Below are 18,051 nucleotides of genomic sequence, written 5' to 3' on the forward strand. Positions count from 1 at the left end.
GAAAGAAATGTGTTGATTTTGCAATACTTTCGGGATTCACTGTGATAGCTTTAATAATAACAATCTTTATTGTCACAAGTAGGCTTACATTAATGAAGTTACCGTGAAAAGCCCCTGGTCGCCACATTCCAGCAAATGCAGAATGTCCAAATTACCTGACCTGGTATCTTTCAGAGATACAGCATCATCACCGGATGTGTACTTGACGCAAGACGTTTAGTTATATAGAATGATTGTCTGTTGGCTAGTATACATTAATATGACAGAATGGTTTGTTGTTTGAAATGTGTACTTCAGAACACGGAATAATTTCAGTCTGCCCCAGGATTATTCACCTCAAACTATGGAGGGTATTTCAAAACTGACGGGGGAAAGAAAATGGTGTGTCAAATCAGTCTGGGACAGTAGAACAAAATGGGCAATGATGAATTGGTTACCGGGTATCGAGCTGTTTGATTCTTTTTTCCAACACAAATTTATCCTCCAATATCTTTGTCAATGGGCTAGCACAGAAGTATGTGCTTCAGGCAAATATCCATCAACGTGTCCCTGCCAAAAGTTGAATTGATACCACTGTCTATTTTTAATTTCCAAAATTAATTCTTAAGTGTTCAAATTTGAGTTCCTAATGCAGCATCACCACTGTCATGGTCCTGGGTGGCACAGTAACAAGAGACAACCTTCCAGCATGAGGATTATTTCATTGAGAAAAATATACACACAGGTTCGCATTCATTATTTTCCCCTTTCACAGCTCTCCCACTGGTAGCACACTCGGTTTCCCATCTTCCAATTTGCACCCTGCCCATTTCATTTACCTCCAAACATTGCTGCTCCTTCTCAACGATAAGAGATTTTAAGCGAAGATTATTCAGGGAGTTAGGTCTTTTCAAAAACTATTACTAAAAGATCAGACTCAAAGTTTCAAAGCATAAGAAAGGCTGATATAAACAACTATCTCAATAACGTTACAATGATACTTTGCTTCAGAGATGAGTGAATGAAAAAGCAGTAATGGTTTACAGGGGAAAATCAAGCAGGAAGAAACACACTAGAAGCCCTCTAAATGGACAGGAAATGTACACAAATGACCTATCAGACAAATACACCAAGCGTTCCCTATTCCTAAAAACACTATATGGATTCCTGGGTTGTCAGGAATGACAAGGTCTAATTAATATGAATATTGAATAAGATCACTTGTAAAAACAGGACTGTGCAAATTTAGAAAATCTCGGTAAATAATACATCCTGGTTTCCTACCTCTCAGACAAGGCTGTCTTAATGCTGTTAGTCCTCACAAAGGGAGTAAGAGAATCTTCCTTGGAGGGAGGAATCAAACCACTGGTTGAGTTGTGAAGACTGAGACCCCCTCCACTGCTGAGGGAGATGTCAATGGATTCACAGCTGGTGTGCAGGCTGTTTACCGACTGATAACCTGGACCATCCTTACTTATGGTGGAGGAACTGCTCAGACTGGTGCCCCACGGTGTCCCGTTTGAAGCGGTGGAATGGACTGACGCTGGGCTGGAGGCCAGGGGAGATTGTATCATGTCCGTAGCCTTGTTATACAGTGGGCTGCTGCCTCCACTACCTAAACACGATGGGGGAGAATCCAGGCTGTTCTGATGGCTCATAGTGGCATGAGGATTGGAAATGACTGTGGAGTTCTTCATGTTTTCAGCTGTTGTGACAGGAGCTTGCTTAGTGCTTGGCTTGACCCCGAACAGTCTGCTTAAGAAAATGCAAAAACGAACTTGTAAGTGATATCTTTAATTTCTACAACAATATACTATTGTTTCTCTAGGAAAAACACCTGGAGGAACGGGGAGTGTGGAAAAAAAAATCAGTTTACAGAACAGCAAGCTGAGAAGTGCCAATACAGAACTTGACATTTTCCGAACCAACCCTTTGTTAAAATGATTAAGTACTTTCTTTTCAAAGACATGCTAGTTTTGCCTGACGTCTAGACAGAACATAATACCTAATCCTCTCAATCCATTATTATTTTAAAGAAGTGGTGATAGATGAACTGAAAGTCTTTTCATCAAGGTAACTTAACCTAGATAATGGTGAGGTGCAAATGTTAAAATGCTCTCTAAATGTAAAAAAATGTTTCATCATTCAAATATCCAACTTTGCTTGTTGCAAATATAATAGTCTGAACTTTCGCAATGACGGAAAGCCTCTCCATCACACGAAAATGGCGGAAGAGGCCAGAAATTAGGGGCGAAATTCTCCCCCAACGGCGGGATGCCCGCCGACTGGCGCCAAAGCCGACGCCAATCAGACGGGCATCGCGCCGGCCCAAAGGTGCGGAAGTCTCCGCATCTTTGGCGGCCTAGCCCCAACATTGAGGGGCTAGGCCGACGCCGGAGGGATTTCCGCCCCGCCAGCTGGCGGAAATGGCGTTTGTTGCCCCGCCAGCTGGCGCGGAAATGCGGCGCATGCGCGGGAGCGTCAGCGGCCGCTGTCAGTTTCCCAGCGCATGCGCGGGAGCGTCAGCGGCCGCTGTCAGTTTCCCGCGCATGCGCAGTGGGGAGAGTCTCTTCCGCCTCCGCCATGGTGGAGGCCGTAGCGGAGGCGGAAGGGAAAGAGTGCCCCCACGGCACAGGCCCGCCCGCGAATCGGTGGGCCCCGATCGCAGGCCAGGCCACCGTGGGGGCACCCCCCAGGGTCAGATCGCCCCGCGCCCCCCCCCAGGACCCCGGAGCCCGCCCACGCCGCCTGGTCCCGCCGGTAAATACCAGGTTTGATTTACGTCGGCGGGACAGGCAATTCCTGGGCGGGACTTCGGCCCAACCGGGCCGGAGAATCCAGCGGGGGGTCCCGCCAACCGGCGCGGCCGGATTCCCGCCCCCGCCCAATCTCCGGGAGCAGAGACTTCGGCGGGGGCGGGATTCACGGCGGCCAACGGCCATTCTCCGACCCGGCGGGGGGTCGGAGAATGACGCCCCTGATGTCCCGCTCCTGAACATGATGTCTACCATTTTCAAGGGGTGGGGGGGTTGCATTTCACACACGCACTTTACTGAGGCAGCTGGCCATATCCATCAGTATCCGCCTCATACGTGTGTAATTTTGGAGACCTAGGTGTGTGAAACATGATGTGCGCAAGTTAGGCCTGGTAGCCGCAGGTCTGAGCTTTATGGCATCCTTTGGAGAGATAGGTTACCCTTTTGGAGGGTACCCCTTGGGTCTAGTTCTGTGACATCTTTGGTGGTGGTCAGGTACCCCTTGCGCAAGGTCAGGTGCCCGCTTAGCATTGTTAAAAGTAGACATGAATGAGTGTAAAAACAAAGTTCATAAATTAATTAACTGCATGGGTTATTGGACCCATCTAAAGTGCCAAAAGAACTGTCAAAGGCAATTATCAAAATTGTCAAATGAACTGATAAAGGAAACTGTCAACTGTATCTAAATGAACCATTAAATGTAACTGTCAATTGGTGAAAGTATTGCCACCTTTTAAAAATTTTTGGAAAAAAAGCTTGGTGTGCTAAAAAATACAATTGCTTGTTACTTCACCCGGCTTGTTGACATAAATCAAGGGATACCATTACTGGATTAGTGCTGCATAACAGATTTCACAACTTTCCATTATCACAGCAGGGTGCCTGACTTCACAGTTTTATTGAGAGGTTATACATTCTTTGCAGTGAGACTATGAATTCCAATGCTTATTTATGTCACATAATCCCTACAGTGCATAAGGAGGCCTTTCTGCCCATTGAGTCTGCACCAATCCTCCAAAAGAGCACCCCATCTAGACCCGACCCCCTGCCCTACCCCCGTAACCCCAACTAACTGTTGGACACTAAGGGGCAATTTAGCACGGCCAATCCACCGAACCTGCACATCTTTGGAATGTGGAAGGAAACCGGAGCATCCGGAGTAAACCCATGCAGTCACGGAGAGAAAGTACAAACTCCACACAGACAGTCGCCCAAGGCCAGAATTGAACCCGGGTCCCTGGCACTGTAAGGCATCAGTGCTAACCATTGTGCACATGAATGAAATGTTTGTTCTTATCTCGTTGAAGGAATCTAAACGTAGTGAATGGATTTTTTTATGAATGGGTGTTTTTGTGACTGGGATCTACACTTGACGTTTAGTATTTTGTATTATTTAACCTCAGCAGCTCCTGAGGTCTGCCCATGGTGGATATTGGGTGAGGTACCATGGGAGGTATAAGGTGAAAGGGTGGCAGGTGAGGGGCATGGGGTGGCATGAGTTGGCACTAAATTGGCATTGGGGCTATTAAAGATTATGTGGGTGGGCAGAGGTCAGCATAGGGGCATAGGTCAGCATAGGGGCTATAAAGAGCTATAGGAGTAGACAGAAGGACATTGGCTGGCACAGAGTGTATGAGGGACCATGGAATGGTTGGGGAACGTAAATTATCATGATGGACATGGGGAATGTGTGTGTGGAGGGGCAGAGGGGTGTGAGGGGCATCGAGACAGGCTCTCCAGCCTGCTCACCTCCATATCCATCCTCCACGCTCATTATGGGTTCCCAGAGATCACCACCACCCAGACTGAAAATTCCAATTTCCGAGCATTTTCGCCCAGATCGTTAATGTCTTGACTCTCGAGTCCTGATCAAGAGAGAAAATTCAGGCCTGCAGATTTCTGCAGATCCCCACCTGGAATATTGACTAACGGTTGCATTGACATAGTATTGCTGCATTTGTTGTCAAATACAAGGATGTCTGCTTATGTAGTTTACCAATAAAATAAATCATTAAACCAGATTATTTTCATTTTCTGAAAAAGGGTGAGCATTTCTAAAGTGCCTTTCACAACCTCTGGATGTTCTTTTTAAAAAAAAATGTACCCAATTATTTTTTTCCCAATTAAGGGGAAATTTAGCGTGGCCAATTCACCTACCCTGAACATCTTTGGGTTGTTGCGGTGAGGCCCACGCAGACAGGGGGAGAATGTTCAAACTCCACACGGACAGTGACCCAGAGCCGGGATCGAACCCGGGTCCTCAGCACCATGAGGCAGTAGTGTTAACCACTGTGCCATCATGACTCCCCACCCCGGACCTTCTTAAGTACTTTATAGTCAATTAAAGTACTTTTAAACTGAAGTCTCCATTGACATGCAAGAACTGCGCAACTTATTTTCAGACAAGACTCCATCCAGTATTACTAAAAATAGACATTGTGTTGAAGCTTTTCATCTTGCACCCACCAGGACAATCTGAGGAATACCAATGTCAGGTGAAACAATGATTTTATACTGTATGAGTGCTGACTGGTTGGCAAGTTAAGTAGACGCTGATTGGTCGAGGTACTGCCATGGAGAATGATCAGTTAACGATGACTGACAGTTAACTGCCAAGCATTGCTTGAAAATTTAAACCAGGCAGGTTCACTGGTCAAAGCATTGCCCCGAGGAATGAACCAGCAAATGGCCATCTTTAATTTGTTTAGCTAAAATAGGCACAGCATGTCCACATTCTTTTTGACTGCAAAGAGCACCACACTGCCAGTGAGACTGACAATCTTAAATTGGTTGACACATTAAGGGTTATTTAGGAAATGGTGTCCAATCATGGAATCACATCAGGGGCGTCATTCTCCGACCCCCCGCCGGGTCGGAGAATGGCCGTTGGCCGCCGTGAATCCCGTCCCCGCCCCCGCCGAAGTCTCCGGTACCGGATATTCGGCGGGGGCGGGAATCGGGCCGCGCCGGTTGGCGGGACCCCCCGCTCAATTCTCCGGCCCGGATGGGCCGAAGTCCCGCCCAGAAATTGCCTGTCCCGCTGGCGTAAATCAAAGCTGGTATTTACCGGCGGGACCAGGCGGCGTGGGCGGGCTCCGGGGTCCTGGGGGAGGCGCGGGGTGATCTGACCCCGGGGGTGTCCCCACGGTGGTCTGGCCCGCGATCAGGGCCCACCGATCCGCGGGCGGGCCTGTGCCGTGGGGGCACTCTTTCCCTTCCGCCTCTGCCACGGCCTCCACCATGGTGGAGGCGGAAGAGACTCTCCCCACTGCGCATGCGCGGGAAACTGTCGGTGGCCACTGATGCTCCCGCGCATGCGCCGCATTTCCGCGCCAGCTGGCGGGGCACCAAACGCCATTTCCGCCAGCTGGCGGGGCGGAAATCCCTCCGGCGCCGGCCTAGCCCCTCAATGTTGGGGCTCGGCCTCCAAAGATGCGGAGCATTCCGCACCTTTGGGCCGGCGCGATGCCCGTCTGATTGGCGCCGTTTTTGGCGCCAGTCGGCGGACATCGCGCCGTTGGGGGAGAATTTCGCCCCTGATGTTGGACACTGTGTTTTAAGTTTTGAAAGCACGGGCTGGTTGGGTACAGTCTTCCCTTGTCCATTGCAAACAGCTTGTTGTTCGCAACAGTCAATTTGCAGACCATACTCAACCAGCCCGTGCTCGCAATGGGCAAGGTAACTCAAAACACAGTGTCGAACATTGGATGTGATTCCGTCATTGGGCAAAATTTGCTAAATAATCCTCAATGTGCTAAAAATCAGACTGACAACCAATTTCAGATTGTCAGTCGGGCTCACGGTGTGGCGCATTTGCATGTACTGGAAGCGAGATATGTTAATACACAGGGCCCTGTTCTTTGCAGGCAGACAGAACACATTGCGCCTGTTTCAGCTAAACAAAATAGTGTGTTAGAAAAATAAAGGTAGTTTTAAGGAATTTATATTTTTATTGGAAAACATTAGAAGTACAGTTTTAGGTGAGTTTAATTTAATGTTTCTGTGCCTGGAAGAGTAAAACCTCGAGTTAGATTCATGCTGGACAAAGGTGTTTTTATGTATGGGGGTTTGGTCAGATCCAACTGTGATTCTATTGTGCTTACGAAGGGTTGCAGCATGAAGAGCAAATAAGAGCCGAGATTAGGATTAAGACGTTGCTTAGCAACGAGGACCTTGTAAGGTAGAAAAGCTTTTAGGTTTTACATCTAGCTGATTTTGTGGGAAACTGGAGACAGGGCACTGCAAAATAAACATCTCTCAAATCTGCCAGAAAAAAGACTGCACAGAACGGAAGGTGCAAAGAGGCAGGCTTTCTAAAGTGCGTGTTACAGTCCAGATAACCAGGGAATTGGGACAGAAAGAATGCTTAAGATGACTGTAGTTTGGCTGTGCATCACCCTCTACTGTACCTCAACTAGGCATCCCATCTCCCTGTCAAATTAGTTTAAACCTCCCACACCCACTAGTTAACCTCCCCACATGGATGTTGGTCCCGTTCCGGTTCAGGTGGAACCCATCTGACTCGTGCAGGTCCCACCTTCCCCAGAAGCAGACGCAGTGATCCAGGAAACTAAAGACCTCCCTCCTGCACCATCTCTTCAGCCACACATTCATCTGCTCCACCCTCCTCTTCCTACACTCACATCAATGTGGGGTCGGGATTAATCCAGAGATTACAACCTTTGAGGTCCTGCATTTCAATCGGCTACCTAGCTCCCTAAATTCTTGCTGCAGGACCTCATTCCTTTTTCTATCGATTTTGTTGGTATCTATTTGAACCACAACATCTGAATGTTTACCCTGCCCCTTCAGATTGACCTGCAGCCGCTCAGTGACATACTTGGCAGTGCCAGGTTGTCACCCAGGTGGCAGTACCAAGGTGGCAACAGCAATGCAAGGGTGCCACCCAACCCAGTGGCCAATCATTCAGGGGCCTCCAATCCCCTGGGAGACCCCCCAAGTGCCTTTCCACCTGGTCCCCATTAGTGGAGACCAGTGCTGGACGACACTGGCCTAAAGTCACCGAGGCAAAGGAATAAGATCCCCACACCTCGGGCAGAACCAGCAAGTGCATATTAGAGTGAGATCAGCTACTCACTAATATGTAGATTTGCCAAATATTGATCCCACCCACAATGGGCGGGATCCACATCGTGAAGTCTCACAAGATCCCGTTAGATCTCGCGAGGCGTGGTGTGTCGGGTAAATGCTGGAAGAGGGTGGGCGGCACGGCGGCACAGTGGTTAGCACTGCTGCCTCACGGTGTTAGCGACCTGCGTTCGATCCCGGCACCGTGTCCGCGTGGAGTTTGGACATTCTCCCCGCGTCTGCGTGGGTCCCATTCCCACAACCTAAAGGTGTGCAGGTTAGGTGGATTGGCCACGCCAAATTGCCCCTTAATTGGAAAAAAATAATTGGGCGCTCTAAATTTATTTTTTTAAATCCTGGAAGAGGCCTCTCCCAGCATCTACCAACTGCGTCGTGCCCCCATTCAGGCAGGACGCAATCGCTAGATTGCGCCCAATGTCTTTTTTTAAAAAAAACTGATGTTCACTATAGAAAGTTTAAGTAAATGTAACACAGATCGCCAATTGACCTCAGAAACATGTGTTCAAATGTAATTTTCTTTATTCAGTCAAGGTATGTGGGTATTGCTAGTTAGGCCAGCTTTATTGCCCACAATCAATTGTCCTTGGGAAGGTGGTGGTGAGCTGCCTTCTTGAACCGCTGCAGTCCATGTGGTGTAGGTACACCCACAGTGCTGGCAGGGAGGGAGTTCCAGGATTTTGTCCCAGCGACAGTGAAGGAACGGTGATATATTTCCAAGTCAGGATGATGAGTGACTTGAAGGGGAACCTCCAGGTGGTCGTGTTCCCATGTGTCTGCTGCTCTTGTCCTGCTAGCTAGTCGTAGCTACGGGTTTGGAAGGTGCTGCCTGAGTAACCTTGGTGGGTTCCTGCAGTGCATTGTGGAGATGCTACACACGGCTGCCACTGTTCGACAGTGGTGACATGAATTGGTGTTTTTGGATGGGGTGCCAATCAAGTGGGATGCTTTGTCCTGGATGTATTTTTGGTGCATCTTCAATTCTGGTTTTCCTTATTGATCTGCAAATCTTTTAATTTATTGATTGCAATTAAAATAATGAAGATAAATAGCATTTCAAAGGTGAATGTCTGCATTATTTTAAGTATTCAACAATTTCAACAGAGTGCGGGGCATAATTCTTTGATAATGTTTGGAGATTAAAGGCTGACGTGAGCTATTTACTGATAAAATCTGTTGGAAAAAGAAACAATTCATGGATGAAAAAAGGTCACCTTTCTAAAAAGACAAAATGAGAAAAAAAAAGCACATGCAAAAGTAAAACCGAAATGGGAGAAAAAAAATGTAAACTGGGCGGAAGCATGACGGGAACCTGGAAAAATTAACAAAAGAAGAAAGATACTGGTGAAAAAGATAGAACGATTGCCTCCTGGAAGCGAGTGACACATTGCACAAGATGGACAGATAGCTCACGGAAATGTGTGCAGATTGACAGGTAGTCAAAACAAGTGCAAGATATGAGTGCAACACAGGAGACAAGTGTGATGAATGTAAGAGTTAGACAAAACATGATATAATGATGAATATCAATACTGAACAATTAAATATGTTCCTCCCATGCTAAGTCATCAGCTGTTAAATAAGTTGCAAATCACAAACGGTTTATGCTATTAAACGAGGCAGAATTGTAAACAGACCAGTTATTAAAAGTCGTGATGATCATATTCAGGATCATCTTTACTTTCCAAATTATTTTACTCGGCTGTCAAATTACCCCCAAGCTATTAATCATTTCACTGAAGTTTGTTACCAGCAGGATTCCTTTCGAAAGTCCCAACGATTACAATTGACTAATTGTTTGTGTTGGTATCGTTTAAACACCGAATCCTGGGAGTTAATAATAATGGCTTATTGTCACAAGTAGGCTTCAATGAAGTTACTGTGAAAAGCCCCTAGTCGCAACATTCCAGCGCCTGTTCGGGGAGGCCGGTACGGGAATTGAACCCACGCTGCTGGCCTTGTTTCATAGAATTTACAGTGCAGAAGGAGGCCAATCGGCCCATCGAGGCTGCACCGGCTCTTGGAAAGAGCACCCTACCCAAGGTCAACACTTCCACCCTATCACCACAACCCAGCAACCCCACCCAACACTAAGGGCAATTTTGGACACTAAGGGCAATTTATCACGCCCAATCCACCTAACCTGCACATCTTTGGACTGTGGGAGGAAACCGGAGCACCCGGAGGAAACCCACGCACACACGGGGAGGACGTGCAGACTCCGCACAGACAGTGACCAAAGCCGGAATCGAGTCTGGGACTCTGGAGCTGTGAAGCAATTGTGCTATCCACAATGTTACCGTGCTGTCCCATCACATGGCTTGTTCTGCATTACAAGCCAGCTGTTTAGCCCACTGTGCTAAACAAGCCCCTTTGTTGAATTATACGTTAACGTAGGATACTCTTGATTTGCCTATTTCAGATCAGTTCTTGCATACTCAATAACTCCTCCAAGAGTCTGATGATGCTTATCTTTCAGATAATATTCTTTGCTAAATATCTTCTGAAACTGCTAGCCTTCTGCCACAGATCTCAGACAGTACTTATAGTGAGCTTGCAGATTCTGCTCCTCCAGCCATTCTGCTCATTGAGGTAGACGTTTGACTGATGCTGCAAAAAAAATAAATCTTTGTATCTTCAAGTCATCAATTTTGTCAATATTTACAAGTAGGCACATTTTATTTTTTTCTTAGAGTCAAAGAAGACAGAATTGTTGCCTTCCCTCTTTAAAGGAATGTTTGTGCTGATCACAGCCCCTGCATCATAAAGGCAGAAGAAATACTTGTCTGGGGAACAGTTTGTGCAACAGAAAATGTGGACTTGGAAAGAGAAATTATGTACCAAGACTGTGAAATTATTGCACAAAATATTGTTATCTGGACTGCCAAAAATACACCCATGTTTTACTTGGTGAAATGAACACCTCTTGGTGAACTTCCTCCATTTATACTGTGGCACAGTTTCAGAAACAGGACTTGACTTGGCGGTTGTCACAATATGTGGCTATTGTAAGGAACATAAAGGGTTAATGTAATGTTATTACTCTAGCCAGTAGATGGTGCTATAGAGCACCATATAAATATCACATGCCTCCTTGACTTCCGGGAGAGAAGTAGAGACAGAGTACGTGTAAGATAGATTAGCTGATAGCATAGTTTAGTATTGTAGAAGTTCAGTGTATTCTTTACTTATCTAATTCCTTAGCAAATGTTCGAATCTAATTAAGTGTAGTGTAATAAATTAGCTTTGTTTGTTAAACACTGCTTGCTGTTTTTTGTCAACACTACAACCTACACCATTCTGAAGAACAATACAAAGAACACAACAGCGATGATGATTGGAAAACTGCTAGCCCTGCTTATGACCATTTTAACACCCCACACAGCAGGCAAACACAGCAAGGCACGTCCCCGCCCGGTGAATGCTGTGGAGCAGAGCTTTCAATGTCTTGGCAGGTATGGGGCGGTCCTACAATGTATCCTACAATATAATCTAGACAATGCTTCCTGGAGCATGGCGCTGCATTTTCTATGACATGACAATTGAGTTGGTATCCACACGGACCAGTTGCCACGAGATGGCATCAGAAGGGCTGCTGTAGAGTGAACCTGAAGAACCAATGAAGTGTGCGATGCAAGTGACTTTGGCAACACAAGCTGCTTAACACGAGGCATTTTTTTCATAGACTCCAAAGACTGGTCATTTCCAGGGCACTGCAATGAATCTTAATGTCTGCCATTTATGTGCCCACCCAACATAGTCAGACCATTTATCTTCATTGTTCATTCATTTCCTCATCCTCACAAAGCAGAAACTGATGGGAAACGGCATAAATGGTATGCATTGATGATGCATGATGTTTCTGAAATATCTCTTCTCAGTGAAATTCAAATGGGAAAATGGAAAATAAAATAATGCACGTGAAGAATTCATAATAGTTATTTTTGGCATTGTCCATATATGTGGATTGGTAAATAGGAGTGGTAAATATGAGGTTATTGAATTCTTTGAACAGGGCATCATTAATGCAACTTGACACCTTGTGCCATGTTTTGCACTTCCCATTCTTAAGGCATTATGTGGTCGTGCTGTGGAAATATCGGGCTGGATTCTCTGCAGCCCCGCGCCAAAATCGCGTTTGGTGTGGGGGCTGAGAATCGACTTTTACGCGAGAATCGGGCCCGGCGCCGCTCCCATGATTCTCTGGTCCCCGGAGAATCGCTCTCCCGCGAATCACGACGCGCGGCTGGGGGGGCCATTGACAGAGGCCCTCCCAGCGATACTCCAGTCCCGACCGGCCGAGTGCCCGACAGCGTGGTTCTAACCACCTCTGGCCGGTCGGGACTCACGTGCGGCGGCTGCGGACTCAGGGGCGGGGGGGATCCAGCACCGGGGGGAGGGGGAGGGGGGCCTTATGGGCGGCCGGGGCAACGACCGGTGGGTCAGATGAAGCAGCACGGGGCAGATTAGTGGGACCTTGTTTCTTGGTCCTGGTCCGCGGTCCGCGTCCGCCATCGCGTTCGGCGCGGCCGCTGGAGGCCGCCGCCGTGCTCATGCGCGGACTCGGAACCGGAGGTGCGGGGGCCCGTATCCGCAGCCAAAGCTGCGTGAAGCTCTCCGGGACCCTGCCAGCCCCCTGCAGGTAAGTGAATTGCTCGATATTTTTTTCAGGAAAGTCTGGAGTGAAACGCCAGCGTTTCTATGCCGGCGTGGGGACATAGCCCCATTTTTGGAGAATCCAGCCCATAATGTTTCCGCAGCAATAACTTCAAAGCTCGATATCTCAGCCAGCTTTCAAGTATGAAGTCCCCACCCCCGAGCGTCCCCATCACATTATGAGCATGCAGACAGCCTCAGCCTCCACAGCGTGCAAACGTCCCGGACCCAGGAAAACGCAACAAAGAAACATCACAACAGGAATAGACCATTCAGCACCTCAAGCCTGTTCTGCCATTCCATAGAATCCATCGGATCCCGACAGTGCAGAAGGAGGCCATTTAGCGCATCAAATCTACACCCCCTCTCCAGAAGAGCACCCTACCTTGGCTCACACCTCCACCCTATCTCCAAAACCCCACATATTGATCATGGCCAATCCACCTAACATGCACGTCTCTGGATTGTGGGAGGAAACCGGAGCACCCAGAAGAACCCCACGCAGACACGGGGAGAACGTGCAAACTCCGCACAAACCGTCACCCAAGGTTGGAATCGAACCCGGATCCCTGGCGCAGTGAGTGCAGCAGTGCTAACCACCGTGCCACCCATTCAATGAGATCATGGCTGATCTGCATCTTAAACCCGTCTACCTTAACTCCTTTGCCTCACAAAAATATATCAACCTCAGTTTTGAAATGTTTAATTGTCCTCCAGATTCAACATATTTTGGGGGGATAGAAATCCAGATTTCCAATCTCCTTTGGCCGACATTTACCAGCCGTTCCCGCTGGCAGATCTTCCGCTCCTATAATGGTGATCCCACTGCCCCTCCCCCCCACCCTGTGGGCTCCCTGGCAGCGACTAACGGGACTGTTGACAGCAGTGTGACTGGAAGATCTAGCTGCCGGCCATCACAGGCCCCCTTCATCGCCACAAAACATGCCACAGAGTGGGCAGAATTCCTTTGTGTCAAGCAGCACTTTATGACGTCAATTATGAATGAGTTTCATGGCTACACCTTACTATGTACTCTCCAAGCAGAGGAAAAGTTTCTCTCTTTCTGCCCTATCAAATCCTTTAATCATCTTATGTACCTCAATTAGATCCACCCGCACCTCCTCCATAATCTTCAATATTCAAGAGAACACAAACCTAATCTATGCAACCTGTCTTCATAATTTAACATGTTTGAGATTTCAAAATAGGCAGGTTCAAAGCACTTGGGAGTTAGGTGCACGTGACCGGTCTACTGCTAGCCATCCCTTTCTCCTCATTTCAGGTCTGAACACCCCTCAGGTTTTAAATTAGCTGAAAAACTGCAATATGCTGATAGCAGAAGCATGCTCGTATTTTCCACACATTTTTCAGGCCGAGGTCACAGGGGTCACGAACATTGTTTATTGAGCCCATTGGAGCACATGCAGCACAGAAAGAGGGGAAACACCTATTCCATGGTGTCCTTGCAAAGTCGCAACAAATTCAACTGCATAGCCCACCTTGCACAGAATCCACGGCTTCCACCCCCCAAAGAATTGAGAGTGTTAAGGGGCAGCATGGTGGTGCAGTGGTTAGCCCTGGGACTACGGCGCTGAGGACCCAGGTACAAATACCGGCTCTGGGTCACAGTTCCTGTGGAGTTTGCACATTCTCCCCGTGTTTGCATGGGTCTCACCCCCACAACCCAAAGATGTGCAGGGTAGGTGGATTGGCCACGCTAAATTGCCCCTTAATTGGAAAAGAAAATAATTGGGTACTCTAAATTTTTTTAAAAAGGAATTGAGTGTGTTCAAATTTGCAACATTTACACATCCGGGCCGCATGGTGGCACAGTGGTTAGCACTGCTGCCTCATGGCGCTGAGGACCCAGGTTCGATCCCGGCCCACTGTCCAGTCCATGTGGAGTTTTCACATTCTTCCCTTGTCTGCGTGGGTTTCACCCCCACAACCCAAAAATGTGCAGGTTAGGTGGATTGGCCACGCTAAATTGCCCCTTAGTGGGACAAAAATAATTGGGTACTCTAAATTTATAAACTAAAACAATTTACATTTCCATCAAAGTTCCTGTTCCCCAGCAGCTGTTGGTAAAGTGTTAGTACCAGATTTTCTCCTCATCAATCAGGAGTGTGCGTTGGAATGCTGGCCAGATGGACCAAATTGTGAGTCCATCTGCAAAATTGTGTGCACAGTTTGGCAGCAATGTCCGTCTCTGACAAGTAAGAGACAACCCTTCCTCTTTAGCAGATTGTATCGAATAGAACAGTGAATAAATTACCCACATCTTTGAGTGGGATCTAAGTCCATAGTGCACTGGGTTCCAATTGTTTTAATTTTCCACTTTAGATTTATGGTCAAAATACAGTTTACGTTTCTCAATTAAAAGTTACTTAATCACTGAATTATTAAGTGATGAATTCTTAGCATTTATTACATTGTCCAATTCAAATAAATCGATGATTTGGAACTTGTTTAATGCAAGATTGCACTTGGAGCTATCAGCAGTGGAGTGGAGTTTAAATGGATCACTCTCTTCAATGGAGCAAATCATAAGGAACCATGGGCGAAATTCTCCCGAAACGGCGCGATGTCCGCCGACTGGCGCCCAAAACGGCGCCAATCAGACGGGCATTGCGCCGCCCCAAAGGTGCGGAATGCTCCGCATCTTTGGGGGCCGAGCCCCAACATTGAGGGGCTAGGCCGACGCCGGAGGAATTTCCGCCCCGCCAGCTGGCGGAAACGGCCTTTGGTGCCTCGCCAGCTGGCGCGGAAATGACATCCCCGGGCGGCGCATGCGCGGGAGCGTCAGCGGCCGCTGACAGTTTCCCACGCATGCGCAGTGGAGGGAGTCTCTTCCACCTCCGCCATGGTGGAGACCGTGGCGGAGGCGGAAGGGAAAGAGTGCCCCCACGGCACAGGCCCGCCCGCGGATCGGTGGGCCCCGATCGCGGGCCAGGCCACCGTGGGGGCACTCCCCGGAGCCAGATCGCCCCGCGCCCCCCCCAGGACCCCGGAGCCCGCCCACGCCGCCTTGTCCCGCCGTTCAAAAGGTGGTTTAATCCACGCCGGCGGGACAGGCAATTTATCGGCGGGACTTCGGCCCATTTGGGCTGGAGAATCGAGCGGGGGTGTCCGCCAACCGGCGCGGCCCGATTCCCGCCCCCGCCGAATATCCGGTGCCGAAGACTTTGGCAACCGGCGGGGGCGGGATTCACGGCAGCCCCCGGCGATTCTCCAACCCGGCGGGGGGTCGGAGAATGATGCCCCATTTCTTTCATTTTTTGTAATAACACAGCCACAAACATAGTGATAATTTTGCGGGTCTCGTAGTCCAGAATAATGGTCCAGAGACATGAGTTCAAGTCCCACTCTGGCTGCTCGAGCATTTTAAATTCAGTTAATTAATAAATCTGGAGTAAAGAGATAATCTTATTGTTGAAGATCACAAAGATACTGGATTGTCACAAAAATCCATTTGGTTCACTAATGCCCTTACCCGTCTGGCCTACACGATTCCAGACCCACAGCAATGCGGTTGACGCTCAACTGCCCTCCGAAATGGCCTAGCAAGCCACTGTAGGCAGCTCAAGGACAAATAGGAATGGGCAATAAATGCTAGCATTTCCACTGATGCTTTACACTGATGGTGTAAAGGACAAATATTTTTTAACACTTTAATGGAATTGAAATCTACAGCTACGTCATGTGCACATGGTGCAGCCGAAGCACTAAGTTTGTCAATACTTTGGCCGGCATTTTCCAGCCCTGCCATGGTGGGACCCGCTGTGGGGGATGCGGCAGACCAGACAAAGGTTCATTGACCATTGGCGGGGCGGAAAAATCCCATTATTTAATACAACAGGTTCTATCCATATAACATCTTCATCATTGTAAACCATCTGGGCCCTTCATAAGAGCATCATTAAACAGGTTTGACACAGATAAAGAGGCACCCGGGCAGAATGTTGTAAAGCGCACATTTAAAAAGCAAACATTTTAAAAAAGTATTCTTTTTTAATACCATCGACATGTTAAATCTAAATTAGACTCCGTCAGAATTGAGCTGCATGTATAAAATGCACACTGTTCTCAGAGAAGAATTCACTATATATGTAATGAAACCATGAGCACAAATATAAAGAAAGTATTTACAGTTTAGAAACAAATAGTTTTGGGGGAGGAATTCACTCCAATGTAGCGCATTTGCAGCATCAGTGTGTCTGGCCTCAGATTCCATAATACATAAGGGGGCAAGTAATGGGCAAAATTGCAAGCGTACACTGCAAGTCTAACCTATCCATATGTCAGCAGATTCTCAGGGATGAGCAGGAAATTCTGGCCTCTGTATTCACCCTGTTGACCCCTGCATGAGCAATACTTGGTTGTAGTTCTCAAACAAATTCTCAGCATGAATGCGCCAATGAATTTCTCAACACACTAACTGAAAGATGACTAGTAACATGCAGCTGTAATATTGGCATTTACTGCTTACATTCACAACTTAGAACTGTAAAATATTACTTGCCTGCGTAAGGTGGGGGAAGCTAGGTCAGGATATTTGGATCCTTGCTGTCGAGTACTCTGGGAGCCGTTGGTTCCGATCTGTGAAGGATTTGCTTTGACAGAGTTGGATGAAGTCACACTTTCTGTGTCAGACGATACTCCCTTCTCTTTGTCAGTCTGGTTAGGTAATGGAGGCACTGTGTTGCCAGAGGCTGCCTTGGATGGTTCTCTCAGTTTTGAAACGGGAAGACCTGCCGATTTACTGCTGATGTTGGAGTCTATGCTGCTAGTGCTAGACCGATTTCCAGTCCCACGACTATTTGATTTACTGGGCCGAGGAAGGCTGCGGTATTGCAAGTTAGTGCGTGCATTTAGGATAAGGTAATTCTCCTCAGTGCTCTGGGAGCCATCAACGCTGGCTTTCCTACCTGATGATCTACCGATAAGGCCTGATGACTTGGGGATTTTACCGAGAGTTGCAGAGCCACTAGTAATCGTGGCGCCACTTGCTGTAATCATAGTGATTCCTCCCGAGGACCCTCCGTGTTTCTTGAATCCAAAAGTGTTTGTTCCCCCAGTTGAACGCGAAGATGGAGGTTTCATTCCTTCATCCCCACTGCTGCGGCCTGCATCTGAAGAAGACCGATGGACATTTGTAGATTTAGGAGACAGTCTGCCCTTTTCTGACACCTTAGCATCATCGGTTTTTGCTACAAAAAAAATACATAAAACCTCAACACAACGGTTTATCAATGTCATATCGGTTTGGTAAAACAAAACCTCCAGATCATGCTCACGGTTTCTCCAAATTCAACTTTTTAAACATTATTTTCATTTCTTCCAAGTTCATACATGTTGAAGAACAGGGAAAGGTTTTTGCTGTCTTAGTAAGACTTTGCCAGATGTGGCAAATATCTTTAATTTTCCTTGACAAAATTGCATCACAAAAATGTAGGGATTTGGCAATAAATTCACAATTGTTGAATAGTGTCAGAGGACTGAGATTTGAATAAGGACTTTTTGTCTTTTATTCTTGAGATAGGATAATCTTAAA

General features: G+C 47.4%; 1 protein-coding gene across 12 annotated transcripts in view; it reads right to left on the minus strand.

The window, feature by feature from the left end:
* nav2a (neuron navigator 2a) overlaps positions 1-18,051 on the minus strand; it is a 1,224,858-nt gene that overhangs the window by 130,070 nt on the left and 1,076,737 nt on the right. For 10 of the 12 annotated variants that reach the window (XM_072466710.1, XM_072466713.1, XM_072466705.1 and 7 more), the window contains 2 exons: positions 17,020-17,707; positions 1,264-1,731 (listed from right to left, as the gene is read on the minus strand). In XM_072466710.1, coding sequence (XP_072322811.1) covers positions 1,264-1,731; positions 17,020-17,707 — 1,156 coding nt within the window. The remainder of the gene's footprint in view (positions 1-1,263; positions 1,732-17,019; positions 17,708-18,051) is intronic. The other 2 variants (XM_072466706.1, XM_072466711.1) reach the window with 1 other exon arrangement.

The sequence above is a fragment of the Scyliorhinus torazame genome, chromosome 10, assembly GCF_047496885.1.
Source record: "Scyliorhinus torazame isolate Kashiwa2021f chromosome 10, sScyTor2.1, whole genome shotgun sequence".
In the NCBI taxonomy this organism is placed as follows: Eukaryota; Metazoa; Chordata; class Chondrichthyes; order Carcharhiniformes; family Scyliorhinidae; genus Scyliorhinus; species Scyliorhinus torazame.